The 19,856-nt window shown below is 27.3% G+C and overlaps 1 protein-coding gene across 1 annotated transcript; it reads right to left on the bottom strand.

Annotated features, from left to right (window-relative positions):
• Nucleotides 1-11,492: 11,492 nt before the first annotated feature.
• On the bottom strand, nucleotides 11,493-16,430 carry LOC114176057 (putative disease resistance protein At5g66900). The gene is made up of 6 exons (XM_028060963.2): nucleotides 16,188-16,430; nucleotides 15,380-16,039; nucleotides 14,246-14,646; nucleotides 13,620-13,981; nucleotides 13,088-13,317; nucleotides 11,493-12,970 (listed from the first exon to the last, which is right to left on the bottom strand). Exons 2-6 carry the CDS (start codon nucleotides 16,011-16,013, stop codon nucleotides 12,144-12,146), a joined length of 2,454 nt encoding a protein of 817 aa, XP_027916764.1. The 5' UTR covers nucleotides 16,014-16,039; nucleotides 16,188-16,430; the 3' UTR covers nucleotides 11,493-12,143.
• Nucleotides 16,431-19,856: the final 3,426 nt, after the last annotated feature.

Genomic DNA, 19,856 nt, shown 5'->3' with positions numbered 1-19,856 from the left:
TGATCATAAATATTAAGCTAAAACAAGATAAAAGATGAGAAAAATTAACCTCAATAACAAAAAAATGCATACTTTAGGCGCATACCAATAGTCATTATCACGCACAATGCTTTTGTAAGCGCAATCAAGAATTTTTGTTCGCAATACACTAAGGGAACTGAAGAAACCAATTTACATTTGGCTAAATATGCACGACGGAAAAACCAATTTCTACCTCTTGTGCTTATATTTTAAACGTAAACTTTGACAATTTTCACGTATGATATCTACTTGTTAGACATAAATTGAGTGACGTAATATACTTACTTTGTGTTAGTGAATATATTGATTTTTTTTCTACAAAATGTCATTAAAATACAATTTAAACATTTAAAACAATTTGATCAACGTCAAATGTTTGTATCAGGACAAGACTTAATGAACCATAGTCAATTCAAATTGCTTTACATTTTATTAAACTATACTATATAATTTTTTTTTTCTCTTTTATGTGTGTATGGTCTCGAGATTTCAACAAATATCTTCAGACCTCAAAATCTTTATATAAAGGTATAAAAGTTTTTGGTACTAAACATATAAAATAAATTAAAATTAAAAAACTATTTTAATCTTTTTTTATATATAAAAAAAATTGAGATCAAGGTCGTCTCAACCACACAATGATTCGCCAATAAAGAAATAAATAAATAAATATATATATATATATATATATATATATATATATATTATTAATTATAGATAAATTACTTACTATAAAGCTTAAGTTTTTTTTATTAAGTCGTACTTTATATTATTATTGTTTCCAGTTGTGATACTAAGTTGAGGGTAAGTGTGGACAATTACTAAATAAGAGACTAATTCTTTATAGAAAAGTTTGTTCGAGTTTCTTTTATAACTATTTCACGTATAGAAGTTATTGCTGAGAAATATCACAGTACTTTACGTCAAGACAAGACTTGGAAAATGTTCATTAGTTTATATGGATCTAAATACATGAAAGGAATCAATGCTTTATATATATATAATATGAAACATCGATGCCTGCATCCTAACAGGAACGGGTTAAAGAACCCTATTTGAAAAAAAAAGAATAAGTGAAGAGTAAATGCTATGAAGCATCTTGTTGACTATTACATATGAAACATTAAGGCTCCTTAACATTTAAAAATCACAATAAACCTTGGTACAACTGTATGCGCGTTTTTATTTTCTTATATGAAAGTATTAAATTATGAATTAGTATTATTTCGTTTTAGTTTATCTAGGTTATATTTATCTTATGTCTTTGAGGTTTTCTTTTTCAAAATTGATAGTGTTTTAAAATATTATTATTGATTATGTTAAAACAAGATCCGCTCACTTGTATTTATTCGAGTCAGATATTCCCATTTAATCTTGTATCATAATCTATGATTATAATCGAAGAAAATTTCTAACCAATATAACTAATTAATAATTATTGTTTATATATTAATTTATTAAACTAAAAAGTATTAGTTACTAAAATAGTTGCTATTATAAATAAAAAATTATAATTGGTCATTAAATTGATTTTTAAAATTAGCTATCATGGTTTTGATTTTAAAAGAAAAAAATTGGTTACAAAAAATTAGTTATCTAAATTTTGACTACCAAGATGGATTAATTTGTAGAGTGGTCTCTAATTAATTAATGACTAATTATAATTTTTTATAGTACTGACTATTTTAATAATCAACAATTTTTAATTTTGTAAATTGGTATCTAAATTAGTTATTATAGTGACTAACTATTTTTTATTTCTAAAATTCGTTTCTAAGTAAAGATTTTTTTATATTAAAAATAATGAATTTTTTTAGTAATAATTGATTATCTGAAACGTAATCTAAATACATTTATCGATAATTAATTTTGCGTTTTAATATTGAATTTTTTATGTTGAATTTTCATATTCAATCATGAATTATGAATTTTATAATCGATTATTTATCCTTTAAAATAATCTATTAGATTTGTGTTGCATCATTTTATTAAAGGTTTCTTTAATGATTTCGAAGTGAACAACATTTAATTTTTTACGATCAAGTTCTAACTTTCAACAATTCATATTTTTAAAGAATTTTCACTTAGAATGTAATTCTTAGAATTATTGCATGATTGTTGATCTTATCTTTTGGGAATATTTATTAAAAAATGGTGATACCTTTCCATATCTTTTATATATATAGTAATAGGGACACAACCCATGGATGCATTAGAACATGACCCATATCACGGATGTAAAAAAAATTTATACCTACGGATATCTGTGGATAAAATTCACAACGAGTAGGAAATTGATATTATAAATGGATATCGACGAATAATGGGTACGAGTATTTTTAATACCCGCATGTTAACAGAGCGGGTACGGGTATCATAGTATCCGTATCCGTGAATACCCGTACCCGCTATACTCTAATTTAAATTTAAAAAAATGATTAAAATATTAACATATTAATTTTGAATAAGTTATTTTTTTATCTATTAGTTTTTTTTTTAAAAAATCATTTGTTTGTAAACTGTCATTCAACTATATTTAAATGGATTATTTGGACTTTGTTTAAAATTTATGAATGTTATGTATCTTATTTTATTTAAATTTACGACTAAAATATGTTGTTAAATATTTATTTTTATTTTTTTGTAAATACCTACGGGTACATGTGAATATTTGTAGATATTAAAAAATTATATGCAGGTATCCGCATAACATATACTCGAAAGATATAGGTACGAATGGCAAATATTGATCTATCGGATAGGATATAGAGGAGCTACTACATGTATCCTACCTGTCTCGTTGACATTCCTACTCTGGATAAACAAAAGTTAGAGATTTCCAAAATTCTGAATTTATAAAGGTTTAATTAATAATTAGTACTTTAATTTCTAGATCAAATATTTAAATTATTTTTCAATACTTTTTTATTCAACTATATCTCAATTTTCTTTGAAACTGGACAATGTTAACCCTTTAACCCTTCCGTTACATTAGCCTTAACGACATATGACATGTTTGATTAAAATTTCTTGAATATTTTCTTTACATGACATGTAAGTAAGACTAATAAAGGATTTAAATAATTTTATTATTATATTTTTATTTTAAAAGAAAAATAAAATAGTTAAATCCCCTCCCTTGGACAAACCTACATGTCGCAAAGAAAATAACTATTCTCGAAGAATTATAGTCAAATTTGTCATATATATCTTTTGGCGTGAGTCATCACAATCTGAATGTCATTAGTTAAGGCTAACGTAATGGAATGACCAACATTGCCCGATTTTAGTTTTTTTTTTTTTTAAATTACTTTAACCTTCATAATTCGGTATCAAGTAAAATTGTATTAATATTAATAGCGATCTACAGAAGGGTGTGTTCCAAACATATGGTAATATATTGTGCAATGTGTGTAATATTATAATTCTTATTATATACATACAAATATTCCAAGAATAATTTTAAAGAGTTAATTTCTATTTTTACAATCATTTTTTAATTTAAAAGTTTTAACCTGTAACTCACATTTTAAATGTAAGATAAGTTCCAATAACTTTTTTAATAAAAGTTTAAGTCTTATATATTATAAGAATTGAATAATAGTTTATATTGAAAATGGTGGTGTTGAAGAAAACATAGACTTGACTTGCACAGTGGAAGCTGGCATCATCTTACCATATGTAACCTGCGTAAGCCATGGAAGAAATCTGTATAAGGAAAATGGTGCTACGTATGTGACCTCCTCAAAACCAAAAAGTAAATGGCTTTTTTCTATTAACAACTCACTTTTTCTCAAACAACTATTCAATTGTTATGAAAATTATGAATTGTCCATTGGATTGTTGATAGTTACTCGACTTAATTATTATTGATGATATTTATATTATTTGTCTTAAGTATGTAATCCTTGAGTTATACCTTCTCAGTTGTCTTTTCTATTTATAAATATGGATTTTTCTCCCTTGACAGTAATATACAGAAAACTAGTATTTGATATTCTATTCTTTTTCTTTATTCTTCTTTCTATTATTAACTTTTTTTTTTATAAATGATTTTTTATGATGAAATATTATAGGCTTAAATACTGATTTGGTCCCCTAATTTGTTTATTTTGGTCTCCTTATTTGTTTTTTGTTCAATTTGATTTTCTAATTCTTTAAAAAGGTTCAATTTGGTCAATACCGTTAAATTGACTTTAACATAGTGTTTGTCAATACCATGTATCATTTTGTGGAATTTTCAATTTTTTTATTTCTTTAAATTAAAAAAAATTCCACGTGTCACATCATGATTGTGCACACATGTCAACTTGAGAAAATTTTATTTTTTTATTTTTTTATTTTTTTATTTAAAAAAACTACCACGTGCCAGTTCATGGTTGTGTCACATGTCGTGACTGTTTTCAATTTAATCCTCTATTTACAATTTTGATTCAATATAGTCCCCCTATTTTTTAAAATGATGGAATTTTGTCCTCTTCAATTAAAGACCAAATTAGTAATTAATCTTAATTACAATTTATATATAAATGCTAAAATAATTTTTAATACATTTATAGATAATTACTCCACCTAACTATTCAATTTTTTTTGTTAAATGTGTAAAAGTTTTAAGTGCAAAAAATTACAAGTGAAAAAATGTAAGAAATAAAATAACATGAACATTTAGGGAGTGATTTGATGTATAAATGATAAAAAATTATTTTAACATGAATATATAATTTGTAGTTAAGCTTAATTATTAATTTGTTATCAAATTGGATAGGACAAAATTGAATCATTTTAAAAAATAGGTTGACTAAATTGAATCAAAATTTCAAATTGAGAGACCAAATTAAAAACAATCACGATTAGCTTGACACGTGACATAATCATGACCTGCCACATGATAGTGTTTTTATTTTAAAAAAAAAACTCAACTGACACATGTCACAACCATGATGTGACACGTGACAATTTAATTTTAAAAAGAATGAAATAAATAAATAAATAAATATATAAATATATAAATAAAATTGAAAATTCCACAGAACGACACGTGACATGTACAACACGGTGTTAACATCAATTTAACGACAAATACCAAATTGAACATTTTTTTAAAGAATTAGATAGCCAAATTAGACAAAAAAATAATAAAGAAACCAAAATGAACCAAACCAACAAATTAAAAAAAAAAACAAGTAATTAAGCCAATATTATATTCAGACGATAATAATGAATACAAATAAAATTTTAAAATAAAAAGCAATATATTTAATTATATAATAGTTGTATAAAATATTGAAGATGTCAACTTCAAAGAACTCTAATTTAATATATATTTTTGTAGAATTGCTTCAATTTAACTATAATTTTAATTTATCTGACCCAAAGGAGACTAGTATAAGGAGTTTTATGTATGCCTGAATGTCATCCAAGGACTTTTATAATGACTGCATCAGCAGGCATGCTAAGGTGACTTTTATTTTCTGTTTTCGAGAATATTCTTATAATTAAAATGTGCTTTTAATGGGTTTATATTTTCAGTCAAACTTGTAATTTCTATAAATTTAAATTAATAGCTTAAAAAACATGTAACTGTAATCCCTACTCATAAAGAGTGTTGGTAGTGATGATGATAGACTTACCTTAAATCACAAAACACAAAAGTTTACCAATGGAGAGATTAGAGCTCACTGCATTCTTCGTAAATCCTGAGATTAGTGCCAAAACACAGGGACATGCTACATTATCCACCACATAAGTTATAATTCATTATTTTCAGTTCCCAATTATATCAAAATACTTTAAATAACAATTTAATAAAAAAATAATAAGTGATTGAATTTCTTTTTGAAAATGCAAAATCAGGTGAGTATCATCAACAAAAATAAATCATAAAAAAATGTTAGAAGTAAACTTTAACTGCATTTTTTGTAAATTATGGGACTTTTTAAACGTCTGTCCACACCAGGAGGTCAGACGTAATTTAACGTTTGCTTAAAAGAACTTCGATGTCATTTAAAAAGGACGTCGGACCCCCGCATCCCGACGTCCCTTAACGTCGGATGCCCCCATCACTGACGTCATTTAACGCCAGACCCCCGCATCACCGATGTTAAGTTTTGCTTATCTCTGCGCGAAACGCAAAAACCTTACGCTGTTCATATTTCCGCGAGCGTTTCCCGTCGGCGACCCCATTCTGACCCCCTTCAGGTGAGTTTCGAACGTTTTTCACCATCAAACTTGTTGGCATTTGATTATGGATTGATTTTACGCGTTTTGAACCGATTATTTTGCATTTTCATCCCCATTTGCATCGTCTTGAGATTCGTCTCACTTGTTCTTCGTCCCCATTTGGCCAGCAGCGTGCGAAGACCCTAGCCTCCCTTTCCAAGTTCGTCTTTCAATTAGAAGATGTTAGTTTTTCATTATATGTATATAATTGTTCGTTGTATGTATATAATTGCTTGTATTTTTTTTATTTGTCATTATAGTTTTAGTCTTAGACTATTTTTTTTATTAATTTTTTTGACCTATTTCTTTTTTTATTAAAAATTTTATAATAATATTTGTAAAATTACAAAATAAAATTATATTTATTATTAGATATATGCATGTTTAAATAATTCTAATTACATTTCATTTTTGAATATTATTGTTGCATTTAGTGTTATTTTATATATGTAGATTTATTATACTTATAGTATACACTAAGCGAAATTTAGTTCTCGTTTGAAATTTAGTACAAATAATTAAATTTTTAATCGTTTGTATTAAATCTTGAATTGTCCGATCAGACAGTTTGACACAATTATTTTTCATAATTTGCTACAACGTGTACATTGAGGTTTATGCATAAATTTCATAAAATTTCGATTGAGGTTAATTTGTATTGTTCTTTGGATACATACTTGATTGTGATCATGACTGGTCACTTTCATTTCGTGTACTTCAGATACCAATGTGAAATGCTGTCAAAATTTTATGAAATTTATGATGTTTGATTTCTTTGTATTAATATGTCACAATGATTTTACCTTTTTCCATATATGTTATTTTCATAAAGATTGTTTTATACATAGTGTTGTTACATTTCTTCACTAAAACAAGGATGAAAAATATCCTTTATACGCTTAAGCCTACATAACCCATATACCCAACTAATCCATGATTACACAATAAACTTAAAACTTTTTTTTCGTGCTAAATTATAATATATTAGTTATCATGATACTATCATCGATATCAATCTTTCCTAATTCTAACAACTTACCATCTAAATCATCTCATTTCCCATTATACATCACGTCAAAATGTTTATATCTTGGATGAAAACTTCAATTATTACCATTACTCTAACTGTCTACAATAGTATATATCTTCATAGAGGAAAATCAAACTCCTATAAGAATAATTTCTTCGTCCATAGCAACTATTTGCATGTTTCAGTAGTGACAAACAATTGTAACTCAACAGTAGACAATCTAAACACCTTTACAACCTAGACAATCAAGTTATATTTTTTTCTTACAAAATACCATAAAGGTGCTTCAATATTATAAGCATACAATTTTTTACTATCTAAATAAATTAAATTATGATTTTTCTTTTCTAAAGATATGTCTATAGATTTCTTAAGAGTCGCTAATACACTAAAACAGGAAAAATAAATAAACTAACAAGTTAAGTTCGTATAAATGAAGAGAAAGTTAGGATAAAACATAACTAAACAACTCTTATAATATGATATTCAATCAAATATTTTGACTTTCAACATTAACATCAACCATAACCATTTTCCAAAGTCCTAATTCTTAATCTCAAACGGGCCTAATTTTGGTAAGCATTACTTACTTTTGTAACAAAATAAAGCAACTAGATTTAAGCCCAAAGAAAAAAGAAGGGTTAAATATTTTTTTAGTCTATGTAATTCAATTTTACAAAACCGATTTTGTAAGATGAATTTTACATCTCACTTATATATTATGAAATTGTCTTATTTATAATTAATGTGAGACTTCTAACATACATTAATGTTCAAAAACAAAAAAAAAAGTTGTATATTTATGGAAATGGTGTTACTACGTCTTGGTTTATGATTAGGTGTTCTTAATTTATGGGTTACAGGTAGTAGAGATGAGTAGTGTCCCGAAGAAGGAAATAGTGGCATGTTCGAAGGTGTTGTGTGTGTATGGGCATTAGTATTGACAGGACAAAGTGAAAGGATGTTGGTGTTCTTTCTCCGATGGTTCTGTTGATAATCACGGTCATGGCTGAATCATGCTGAAGCAGAATCTTACAAGGTAATGCTCCTGCACAACGTGCTGCAAACTAACCTGTTAACATCTTCTTAGTTATAAATCTGTTTTGAAAAAGAAATATTTTATTAATTCATACGTGAGATTAATGCCAAGACCTTAACGTTTAATTAAATTTTTATAGTACTTAAAATCTATGAAATTTTAAGATAAATAATTGGACATTACAAAACGGTACAATTTAGAAAATATCTTGTTATCTTTGTATGTGCCAACTTCAGTCGAGTAAGTGTATCATCATAGTTTGAAAATGGAGAATATATACAATATTATTTTTTGTGTTCGTTTTTCTCCATTTATATTTTTGTTATGTTCTTATTTTATTTTCCTTCTTCTTTCTTTTGATTGTACATTTTTTTCGTAAAATTTATCGCGTAATATTCTTTGATATTTAGTTTGTGAGGCGTTGACTAATTGTTTAGGACTTACTTTTTATTTATTTTAAATGTGATGTCTTTTTGCACTAATTTAGTTGAATTGAGAGAATGGTTTGTTACTATTGGTTAAATATATTTTTGTCCCTCAAGTTTCAGTGAATTTTGAATTAGTCCATCTTCGAAATTTTATACTAATTTAGTCCTTCATCTTTAGAAATACGTGAATTTAGTCCTTTTTACCAAATTTTGTTAAGTTTATTTGACATTTTAAATACATTTTATGATAATATTTGAGTTAACACTGAAGCGAAAATGTGTCAAATGGTGTAAACAATTCAAATACTATCACAAAATGAGATTGAAACGTCAGATAAATTTAACAAAATTTGGTTAAAAGAACTAAATTCACATATTTTTAAAGATGAAGAACTAAATTGGTCAAAACTTTTAAAAATAAACTAATTCTAAATTTCACTGAAACTTGAGGACCAAAATATCAAAAAAATATTTAACCCTCTTTTTAATTAGGTCTTGTATTCATAATTTAAAATACCAGTTCTATCCAAATTAATAAATAACAATTAAATTGGATACATTTAAGGCAAAGTTGGGATTGATGTAGTGTTTTTTTTTTTAAGAACAACTAGCCTTTAAATGAATACAAATGTTAAAATAAAGTAAATATATAACATAAAATAACTATAATGATGAAGAAATTAATTGTCACGTGTGATTTGAACTAATAATCACTGTTAATATATATGACTTTTAATATAATTAAAATACATATTTTAAACTTATCATATATAAAATAATATTTTGTAATTTGTCAGTAAATGATAATATAAAAATGCATTATTCCATCGGTTTTTTAAGTCACACATGTCATTCTAGTTAATTTTTTTTTTTACTAATTAAGAAATTGTTTGATTTTATCAGTGGGGTTTAGTAAAAAAAAATTATAACTTTATATAATATTTCTATGAATTTTAATTTTATAAATTTAATATTTTTCGTTATACAATTTTTTTCCCTTCATCACTTATATTATTAAGCAATATTTTAGTATTTAAAAATATGAAATGTGAACCTATATGATTAGAAGTAGTAGATAATTATAACAAATTTAAAAAAATAATTGTAGGAAAATGTTGGTGAGTTAAGTGGGTCAACCCACATTCGAACCCATTTAACCCATGGGTTAAGTGAATCGGGTTCATTCAACTCACCTTTGAAAAAACTAAATTTTTCTCAACCTAACCCGATTCAAATTCTTGGTGAACCGGATTGGCTCACGGATTGAAACCATTTTGACATCTTTGCTTCTAGGTATATATATTTTGAATATTACATTATTTTGTCAAACATAAATAGTAATGTAAGATGAATAGGAGAATTAGAATATAACAAATATTATAATTGAAGTAAAGACATACTTGATTGGTCTATAATAAAAATTGAAAACTAAATATAAACACTAAAAACTGTTTTTCCATCAATATAATATTAAAATGTATATTATGCATCATACTAACTTGTCTACTTTTGTTTACTTTAACAAACATCAAACACTTATAAATGAACAATAACTAATCTAATGGCTTTTAGCTACCTATTTTTTGTCAATAAACCTTGCTAAAATATAATCTCAATGAAATTTTTAAGAGTTATTCTGTTACAATAATGTAATTGAAAATTTCAGTAATTTTTTTAACCTTCTATAATTTATCATCTTGGTCTTTATCTTTAAATTAAATTCTATTTTTAAGAAAATAATCAATTATTAAAAATAGACTTATATTTCATAATATAAGCTTTTTTTTATAAATCTCAAATATAATTTTATTCTTAAACATATTTAATTTTACAAACATTAATTATAATATAATTTGTTCTGAGCTCATGCCTACTAAGCTTTCATGTTAATTTTATAAATGATATACATCTTAATAAATTAAAGAAGAATAATGCATATAAATAATTTTTTCCATCTGCAAGTAAATTTTCAAGTAATGTGAGAAGTTTGAGTGAACCAAACATAATTTATATAATATTCTCGTTATAAATTTTAGTTTTTTTAATCTATTATAAATTTTAATTAGTTATCAAGGAAATAGATATTCTAAAAAATAATTCATACATATTTTACCAGGAATGAATTGTTAACGTTAGTTTTAGTTTTCGTGTTTTACGAATGCAAAATACAAAAGCCAATTCAACTTGAGTCACTTCTTTTCCACACTGCACCAAACATCGCATCATAACCAAATCTTGGATGTACCAAATTTCTGCCAATCTTCTACTTCACACGTTCGTCCTTCTGCTGAGAAAAAGTACTCACATTCGCAACAAATTACCTATCTGCAGGAAGATGTCATTGTTTTTATCATTTAAACTTCTAAGTTCAACAAATTTGAAAAATAAGATATAAATAAAAGACAAGAATGAAAAAGATGTATGGTTTGGATGAAGAAAAGAAATCAGAATTTTCCCTTACATGTTCTAGTTATTGGAAAAAAAAAACAGAGAAAACTTAAATAAAATTATTTTTACCCAATTTTTTTCTTAAGTACTAATTATTTTTAAAATTGTTATAAAAAGGTTACTTTAACTCTGTCAAAAAGTTTAAAAACAACCAAAACTTTTTTTCCTCGAGTCATTTTAAAATGGGGATACTTTTAAGTGGCCCTATGAAAATAACCTCCTATTTGCTTCTTATCTGTCATTTTTCTTCCATTTCCACATCAAGGTAGAAGCTTTCTTCTTCGCGAGAATTCCATGCAGAAAAATCAAACCAGAATAGCAGAGCTCTCTTTCCTGTGCATTGTTATAAGTGGCTTTACAAGACATTATACAGCACATCAAGTTACTTAAGAGAAACAGCAGAATCAGCCATGTTCAGGTGGACCTGTACATAAATTTTCTCTGTTGCACTGGCATGATCTGGATTCTTTCCTGTCTATAATTATAAGTGGCTTTTACAAGATTATCTTACAGCACATCAAATTATTCAAGAGCCTCCCACCATACCTTGTAACAACAACATCAGCCATGATCAGGTTGACCTGTTTATAAATTTTCACTGCTGCACTTAGCATGATAGGTATCTTCTAGTCTTCAAGAAAAGTATGAACAAAAAGCATAGGTTCCTATAACATTCTTTGGCTGTGTTCCAAGATATTCCAGCTTCCTCAGTTGTGGATATATAATAAAAGGATGGATATAATAGCTGATCATAAATTGAGTCTCTTAGTAGAACTTGAATATTCACAAAGATTTTGTGTTTTTTGAGTTCCTTAACAGCAAACTCCCTTCAGAACGCATTAATAACAGTAAGCTTCCTTTTACCATAATCCACGCGAAATCTGTATTTTGTTCATTTTTTCTTTTTGGTGTGATCATTGACTCTTTGAAAGACAACCTGAACTGTGTGAAGCAAGTACTAGGAGGAAGTTGGATGAAGCCAATTCAAGTTAACATCAACTTGAGGAACATCTATCCTTAAATTGGGAAGCATAGGTTTGAAATTTTCCCAAGAAGCAGCTGTCTCTTCATCGCATATCACCACCTTTAAATTCCCAAGATTAGTGACTGAGAATGGTAATTCACACCTTGCACAACTTGCCATGTAGAGATTTTGTAGATTAGACAGATTACCAAAGTCATCCGGTAAATTAGGAAGGATTATGCAATTTGAGATGTCAAGAAGTCGTAGATTTGAAAGTCTTCCAATAGAATCAGGTATCCCTTCTAAATCGGTACAAGAACTGAGCCTTAGCAGTTCCAAATTCTCCAACTTTCCAATATCTTGCGGCAGTGCAGAGAGTTTGTGGCAATTAGTAATACTGAGCTTCTTCAGGGAGATGATATCACAGAGCCCCTTAGGGAATCCCACCATATCCTTGCAATAGTCAATATTCAAATCTTCAAGATTTGGAAAAGCGTATGAAATTAGCAGGTTATTGTTTTCAAATGCCTGTTTCATATTACAGAAGTAGAGGGACAACTTTGTAAGATTCTTCATTGCAACAAAGGAAGGAACAGAAATCCGCTCTAATCTGATTCTTCTCAGGTTGGATAAAGAGCCAAGTAGCTCAAAGTTGTTGATTTCAGAAGGATAGTAACTGTAATTTGTGACTGTCAGAACTTTTAGTTTGTTCATATCTTTCATGAAACCTGGGAAGGAATACTGTTTAGTTCGAAGATTAAAAATTAGAACCTCAACTTGAGCTAGTTGCATTTGGGGCCAATCTGAAGGGCAATTTTCATCTGCAAATGCAACCCATATGGCATTAGTTGTAGAAGAGTAATGAATGGCAGATAACTGTAACATTATTACATTTTTTTTACTTTGTAAGTATATATTTTAGAAAAGGTATAACTCACCAGTTGATATAGACAATGTGTGGGCAGTGACTTGCTGGGGCTTCTGTTCACACCAGCTAAGAAATTTTGTCTTCTCCCCATGTTTATTTTGATTTATCTCAATAATCAATCTTTTTCTCTGTTCCATTGGTTCCTGGGAGCACTGATAAATTGCAAGCTCTCTCAGAAGGTCATGAAGAACGATGAAGTGGTTATTGTAGTGGTAATTGTCTGTGTTAGTAGCATTTTTCCTGGTAAATAAGCAGAAATTAATTCCTTCAGAAAGAAAATTTCTCTCACAAGATTATAAAAAAAGCTCCATCAAAAAGAAAAGTTACAAATTTTAACTTGAATTCACAAGAATAAATGAAGAGTTACAGAATGCACGATGCTTAATTTCACCAAGATAAACTGTCATTTTGAACTATTATATCATCAAACATATGCTTCTCACATAAGCTATACAAGCCATTTAATTAATAGAGCATAAATTCATGTTACGTATATAATAGGATTAATTGGCCTACAAGAAAATATGTATAGTAATTTGTACCTTGCTACCATGACATTAACTAGATTCATGGAGTCTAATTTGTTAATGATGGCCATTGCTTCTTTGCCGTCATCATCATGTCTATACGACTCTGCCCACATGTCAATGAGAGCAGCAACAGGAATTCTTTGGTCTTCAGGAAATAACCCTAGGTCCATGAAGCACCCTTTGATGACAATATTATCTTCCAAAACATCCAATATCTTTTGGAGGCATGTAAGTAGTTCAACATTAGAATCAAGTATAGAACGACCTTGGGACAATTCCTCCATCATCTTTAGCCACAGTTCAGAACGCTGATTACAGAGTGATCTCCCAATTACTTTGATGGCAAGTGGTAAACCCTTGCAGTTTCTCACAATCTGATTATCGACAAAAAATAATCAATGAACAAATTCCCATGACTTTGAAACCCAAAATGCATGTATCATTGTTTTGAGGGGTCAAAAGTTGGTTTCTATTATTGTATATGTTTTCTTTTCCCCTTCTATGTTAGTTCAGTGGTGAGTTGTTTAAAGCGAAACCAAGAGGTTCCAGCTGTTAAAAATACAATCTTGTGATGTCTACTTCAAGTGAATAACTTCAGACAAAAAGACAAAGTACAGATTACCCAATTCAATTCGCACCTTTTGGATGACTTCATCAGGAATACTTGCACCACTTTCTTCCAAGTGCGTATAATGTCGGAAAAGAGTTTCTGCATCATCATGACCAAGTGGTTTTAAGATAATCTGCATGTCCGATTTAAGCAATGCAACCCTAGAAATCACCAAAATTTTATAATCTGGTATCTGGACTTTAAATTTCTCGACAAGCGCTTCTGAGCCAGGCCAAACATCATCCAGTACCAACAACATTGAACTTCTACCAATTTGCCTAAGCAAAAGTCCCAATTGATTAGCTGCATCTTCATCACTTAGAAAATGGGGTACTTGATATCCACAGTGTTGAAATAATCTTTCTACAATAATCTTCAAGTTGGCAGTTTTTGAGACGGTGACAAATAAAATATTTCCGCCAAATTTACCTAGGTAAATCCAAAGTGATATGTAAGTACATAGTATTCAATATGTTGTACTATTTAGAATGCATCATGAAAGACGTTCATTTCATTGTCAGTGGATGTTGCAAAAGCATAATTCTGATATAAGAACACCAGACAGAAAAACAAATAATGCAGATTAAAAGAAAATGCTTGTTTAATTTGTTGAAATATCATTTGGATAAAATGGGAAAAGTCCAGGTTATGCCCTTAAGATGAAAGTTGGATTACCATGGACCCTTTTGTTCACATATTAACTTCTTAAACGATAATATGCACATGTTTGGCAACAATCTTAGGTGAATAATGGCTCTTTCCATTTTCAAACATTGTCACAGAAGTTGACAAAAAAAGTTATTATCGCTAGAAAACGAGCCAAATGTTGGTTTGAGCTACTCCCTCTACCTCCAGAAATATGGATTAAAATGTTTCGCATGCCATCACTTGATCTATTACCAATAAAACTTCAAGAAATACTTGCATGCCATGTATGCAACTTCTCAATATATTTCTTCTGGCATCTCTTTCTGCCGCTAATTTTCTTTCAATACAAAGACGTGGTTGATATTAACAAGTAGTTGATGGTAAAATATTAGACGGCAAAGAGATAACGTGTGAAGAAGCTATGAATGATTGATAAGCCATGATGAAATCATCTAAAAGAAGAACTAGTCAAAGTGTTGATGAAATCATCGTACATCAAATAAATAAAACTTACCCTTGACTTGTTCATCCCAACAGAGCTTTGTAGCAAGAGTGGTTTTCCCCATTCCACCCAAACCAGTCACCATAATAACGGACATACCATCTCTGAGAACCTCCATCTTCAACTTGCTCAACGGCACATCCAAGCCAACAGTGAAATCTGGGTTTTCAGGAACACCAAAAGGAAGCTTGATAGGTCCTCCAACACCACCAAGCTTCGGCTCAAAATTCTCTTTGCTGAGAAGCTCAAGAATTTCCCTAACTTTGTACAGTTTCTCTTCAATATCTTTTGCCACAAGAGCTTGCTTGTCACCACCAGCAAATGAACCATCCCTCTTGTGTCCAAATCTGCACAGAAACCAGGAGAGACACTTGTCCAAACAAATTTTTTTGGATAAGCATTTGCACACAAGCTCTTCTTTCGCATCCTTTTCTGAAATAAGGGTTTTGATTTCTTCTCTGGGTGGATTTAAGTGTTCATTGTAGTGCTTGATCTCTTGCACCACGGGGTTCATATCCTTGAGCGTTGACCTCAGTATCTGCTTGTTGCTTTCACTACTTTGACCTTTTTCCACTATTTCCGATACCATTCTCAATCTCTCTTGAAATAGTGCTGGAAGTACAACGCGCTGCGTGGTCTGGTCCATGAATAACCAACTTGCTTTCTTTCTCTCTGTTTTTCCACAATCAGAGGAGTAACAAGTCATGAAAGAGGATTAGGTCAACGCTACTTAAGAGTATCTCAAATTGCGAGTTCAGAACATGAAAATGAAACTAAACTAAACAAACAAAATGAAAAGAAACAGTTATGTCGTGTGTACCTTAGAAATAGCCAACGGATGATTAGTGCAAATTCGAGTCTTTGTCTTGCGTGTCCAATTGATTCAGTAAGTGTGCGGATCCGAACTTGAAAGATTCGAAATTAGAGCACAATCGATTCAAGTTTTTATGCAGCTTCAGGGACGAACCGTGAAGATTCTCACAAGTTACTTATTCTCTTCCTTGATTTTTCTTCTATCAACCAAACGCGGACGTGAACTTTACTTTTCTGAGTACTGTTAGGTAACATCCAATTACCTCTATTTATTACAAGAAAAATTAGTCACCGTCAGATCGTCATTATTGGTAGAATCATGCTGTGTTTATCTTTGTTATACATTCCTGATGCAAAGTTGTGAATAGAGATGACAAATAAACCCGTACTCGTGGGTATTACCCGAACCCGTTCCCGGGGATGGGGATGGGGATATATATATACCCGCCCAAATACCCGTCCCCGCTTAAATTACTGAACTATTTATAATTTATTAAATAATCTAAAAAATATATATAAATAAATAATATATTTACACATAAAATATAATATAATATAATATAATATAATATAATATAATATAGTATATATACATATAAATAAAATATACTTTTATATATATATATATATATATATATATATATATATATATTTACACATATACATGTAATATAATATAATATAATATAATATAATATAATATATATATAATATATATACATAATAATATAATATAATATAATATAATATATATAATATATACGTATAAAACAAATTAATCATTTAACTAGTGAGATCTTTTATAAACAAATTTATAACATTACAAATTTATAAAAATTTAAAAGAAATATATATATATATATATATATATATATAAATATAAGCATAAAATATCTACGCATATACATATAATACATATACATAATAATATAATATATATTATTATATTTATATTATTATATAATATAATATAATATATACTTAAAATAAATATATATCTATAAATATATATATATATATATATATATATATATATATATATAAACATATAAACATAAGATATCCACACATATAATATATATACATAATAATAATAATATAATATATAATATAATATAATATATATAAATAATTATATATATATATATATATATATATAAACATAAGATATCCACACATATAATATATATATATACATAGTAATATAATATATAATATAATATAATATAATATAATATATATATATATATATATATATATATATATATAACATATTTCTCATTCTCTTTGTTTTATGTTATACACTTTGTTTACTCTCTCAATTGTCTGGTTTGTTTTTCAAGATTTAATTTTGAAGGTAATTTTTCTTCTTCTTATTACATAATTTTTACTCTCTGTACATGGTTATGTTCAAATAGGTGTTCCTCAATTTCATACTATAAAATAATTTTTAGGTTACACATGTGATTTTTAAATTTTTTTTATAAAAAATATTTAATTGATATATGGAACAATAAAAAAATGGATATGGGTATGGGTATAAGAAAATACCCGTTATCCGGTGGGGATGGGGATGTGTCAAAAGTTGTATACCCGTTGGATTTGGAGATGGGGATGGGGATGAATTTTTATTATGGGGATGGGGATAGGATCATGATACCCGTACCCGCCCCGCCCCGTTGCCATTCCTAGTTGTGAAGACATCTTCAAATTTTGTAAGAGGATAAAAAGCTTCAATTACAATGCTTATCGAAATAATTATTTTATCATTACATGTTACGTAAATAGGTTGGAGTGAAACTCTTAAAAAGAAAAAAAAAAAAGTTGGAGTAAAATAAAAAGACGGATCCACAAGTTTTATGAATTTTCTAAGGTTTGGATTCACAGATAAAATCTAAACCTTCTTTTAGGTGAAATATGCTATTTAATTTAAGTGAAAATCGAAATTAATTTTTTTTTATAGTTTTGATTTGATTTAGTTTTTTTAATTTTAAAAAAATATGTCGTGTAAATTTAGTTATTTTAATTAAGTATTGTTGAATTTATTTTATGTTTTAAATATATTTTAAATAATATTGATAATATTTAAATTGTTATAATTATCTAATATATTTTCACTTAAATATGTATAGATAAATACGTTTGAAACGTTTGAAAGGTTTAATCAATTTAATAAAAGATTAAATTTATACATTTTTTAAATTTTAATTTTATGAGAAAAATTGAAAGACAACAAATATATTTAATCATTTATTAAATATTGCACTTAACATATTTCACAAAAAAATTTACATAAATTAACTTAATCATGATATTGAGCGGTTAATGTATATAAATATAAATTAAGTTTAAATTAGAAAATCAATTAATTAACTAATTTTTAGTTTAAAAGTACTTGCATGATTTTATTATGCATAGACATATTAAAATAAAAATGAAGTAATAAAATATAAATTTAAAGAAAAAAATATCAGATTTAGGTGTTAACCGGTCTTTAACGTGATAGAATAGGACAAAATTTTTAGTTTATTATTTTATGACAAATTAATCCGATTCGTTTCAAATTTTAACATATAAAAGAAAGAAGGTTGAATATCTTAAATTGTCCTATGACGTGGGATATGTATATACCCGTCTTGAATGTATTTTCGTACCCGTCTTAATATTTATTTTTTCTTTATATTAATATACTCTGGTAGTTTACTATATAGTCTAAAAAATATATATATATAATATTCTTAATTGTATTTTTTTTTCTAATTTTTATATAATTGTGTTCAAATGATGTATATAAATTAAATATTTTTTAGATTTAGATATTCCTACTCCATTTTAATATTTTTATTTCTTGTCTCTTTTTTCACATAAGAATGTTTAATTCTCAATTTAAGTGTTTAATATCATAAAGTTTCAAATTACTAAGTAATATAAAAAAAATATTTTCTTTATTCTCTTAATTTTTAATTTTTGTTTTATTTTTATTTATTGTTTCCTTTTTTCACATGAGAATGTTTAATTCTCAATTTAAGTGTTTAATAACATAAAGTCTCAAATTACTAAGTAATATAAAAAAATCATTTTCTTTATTCTCTTATTTTTAATTTTTGGTTTATTTGAATAATTCTTTTTGTTTTGCTAAAAAAGACATTATCTCTCAACATTTTAACAATTCAACTAGTTTCACATTTGAAAAGTTTACTTATATTTTTAAAATATTTTTCATTTTATGATACCCTTAGTTATACATTTGTTTTTCTTTGTACCATTTTATTCACTAGCATATCAAATTGTTTCTAAGACACACATTTCACTTTTCTTTAATATTTTTATTTGTTGTCTATTTTTATCTTGTAGAATAATAATATTTTGATGTTTTTTATATAATTATTTTTATTTATAACTCATTATCATAAGTGTAACTTTATCACTACAATTGTGTAAAAAAATTCATTTACTATAATATGATAATTTAATGTCATTTCATGAATCCTGTTTATCACCTTCCAACATATATGGAAGTTAGAAGTTTAAAAGACGAAAAGTTTATGCTAAATTTCAGTTATTATTAGTTCAATTTTTGTTCTTTGTGTGATTTCATTCAAGTAGTGTATTCTAATTTTTATTAGTGTATGAAGAAAGATATTTTATTGGAATTTAAAGAATATGAGAGTAAAAA

This window comes from Vigna unguiculata, chromosome 3, assembly GCF_037176805.1.
Source record: "Vigna unguiculata cultivar grain cowpea cultivar isolate G323 ecotype 2 chromosome 3, ASM3717680v1, whole genome shotgun sequence".
NCBI lineage: Eukaryota > Viridiplantae > Streptophyta > Magnoliopsida > Fabales > Fabaceae > Vigna > Vigna unguiculata.
Note: the sequence above shows the minus strand (reverse complement) of the source record. Positions and strands in the feature narration are given on the sequence as shown.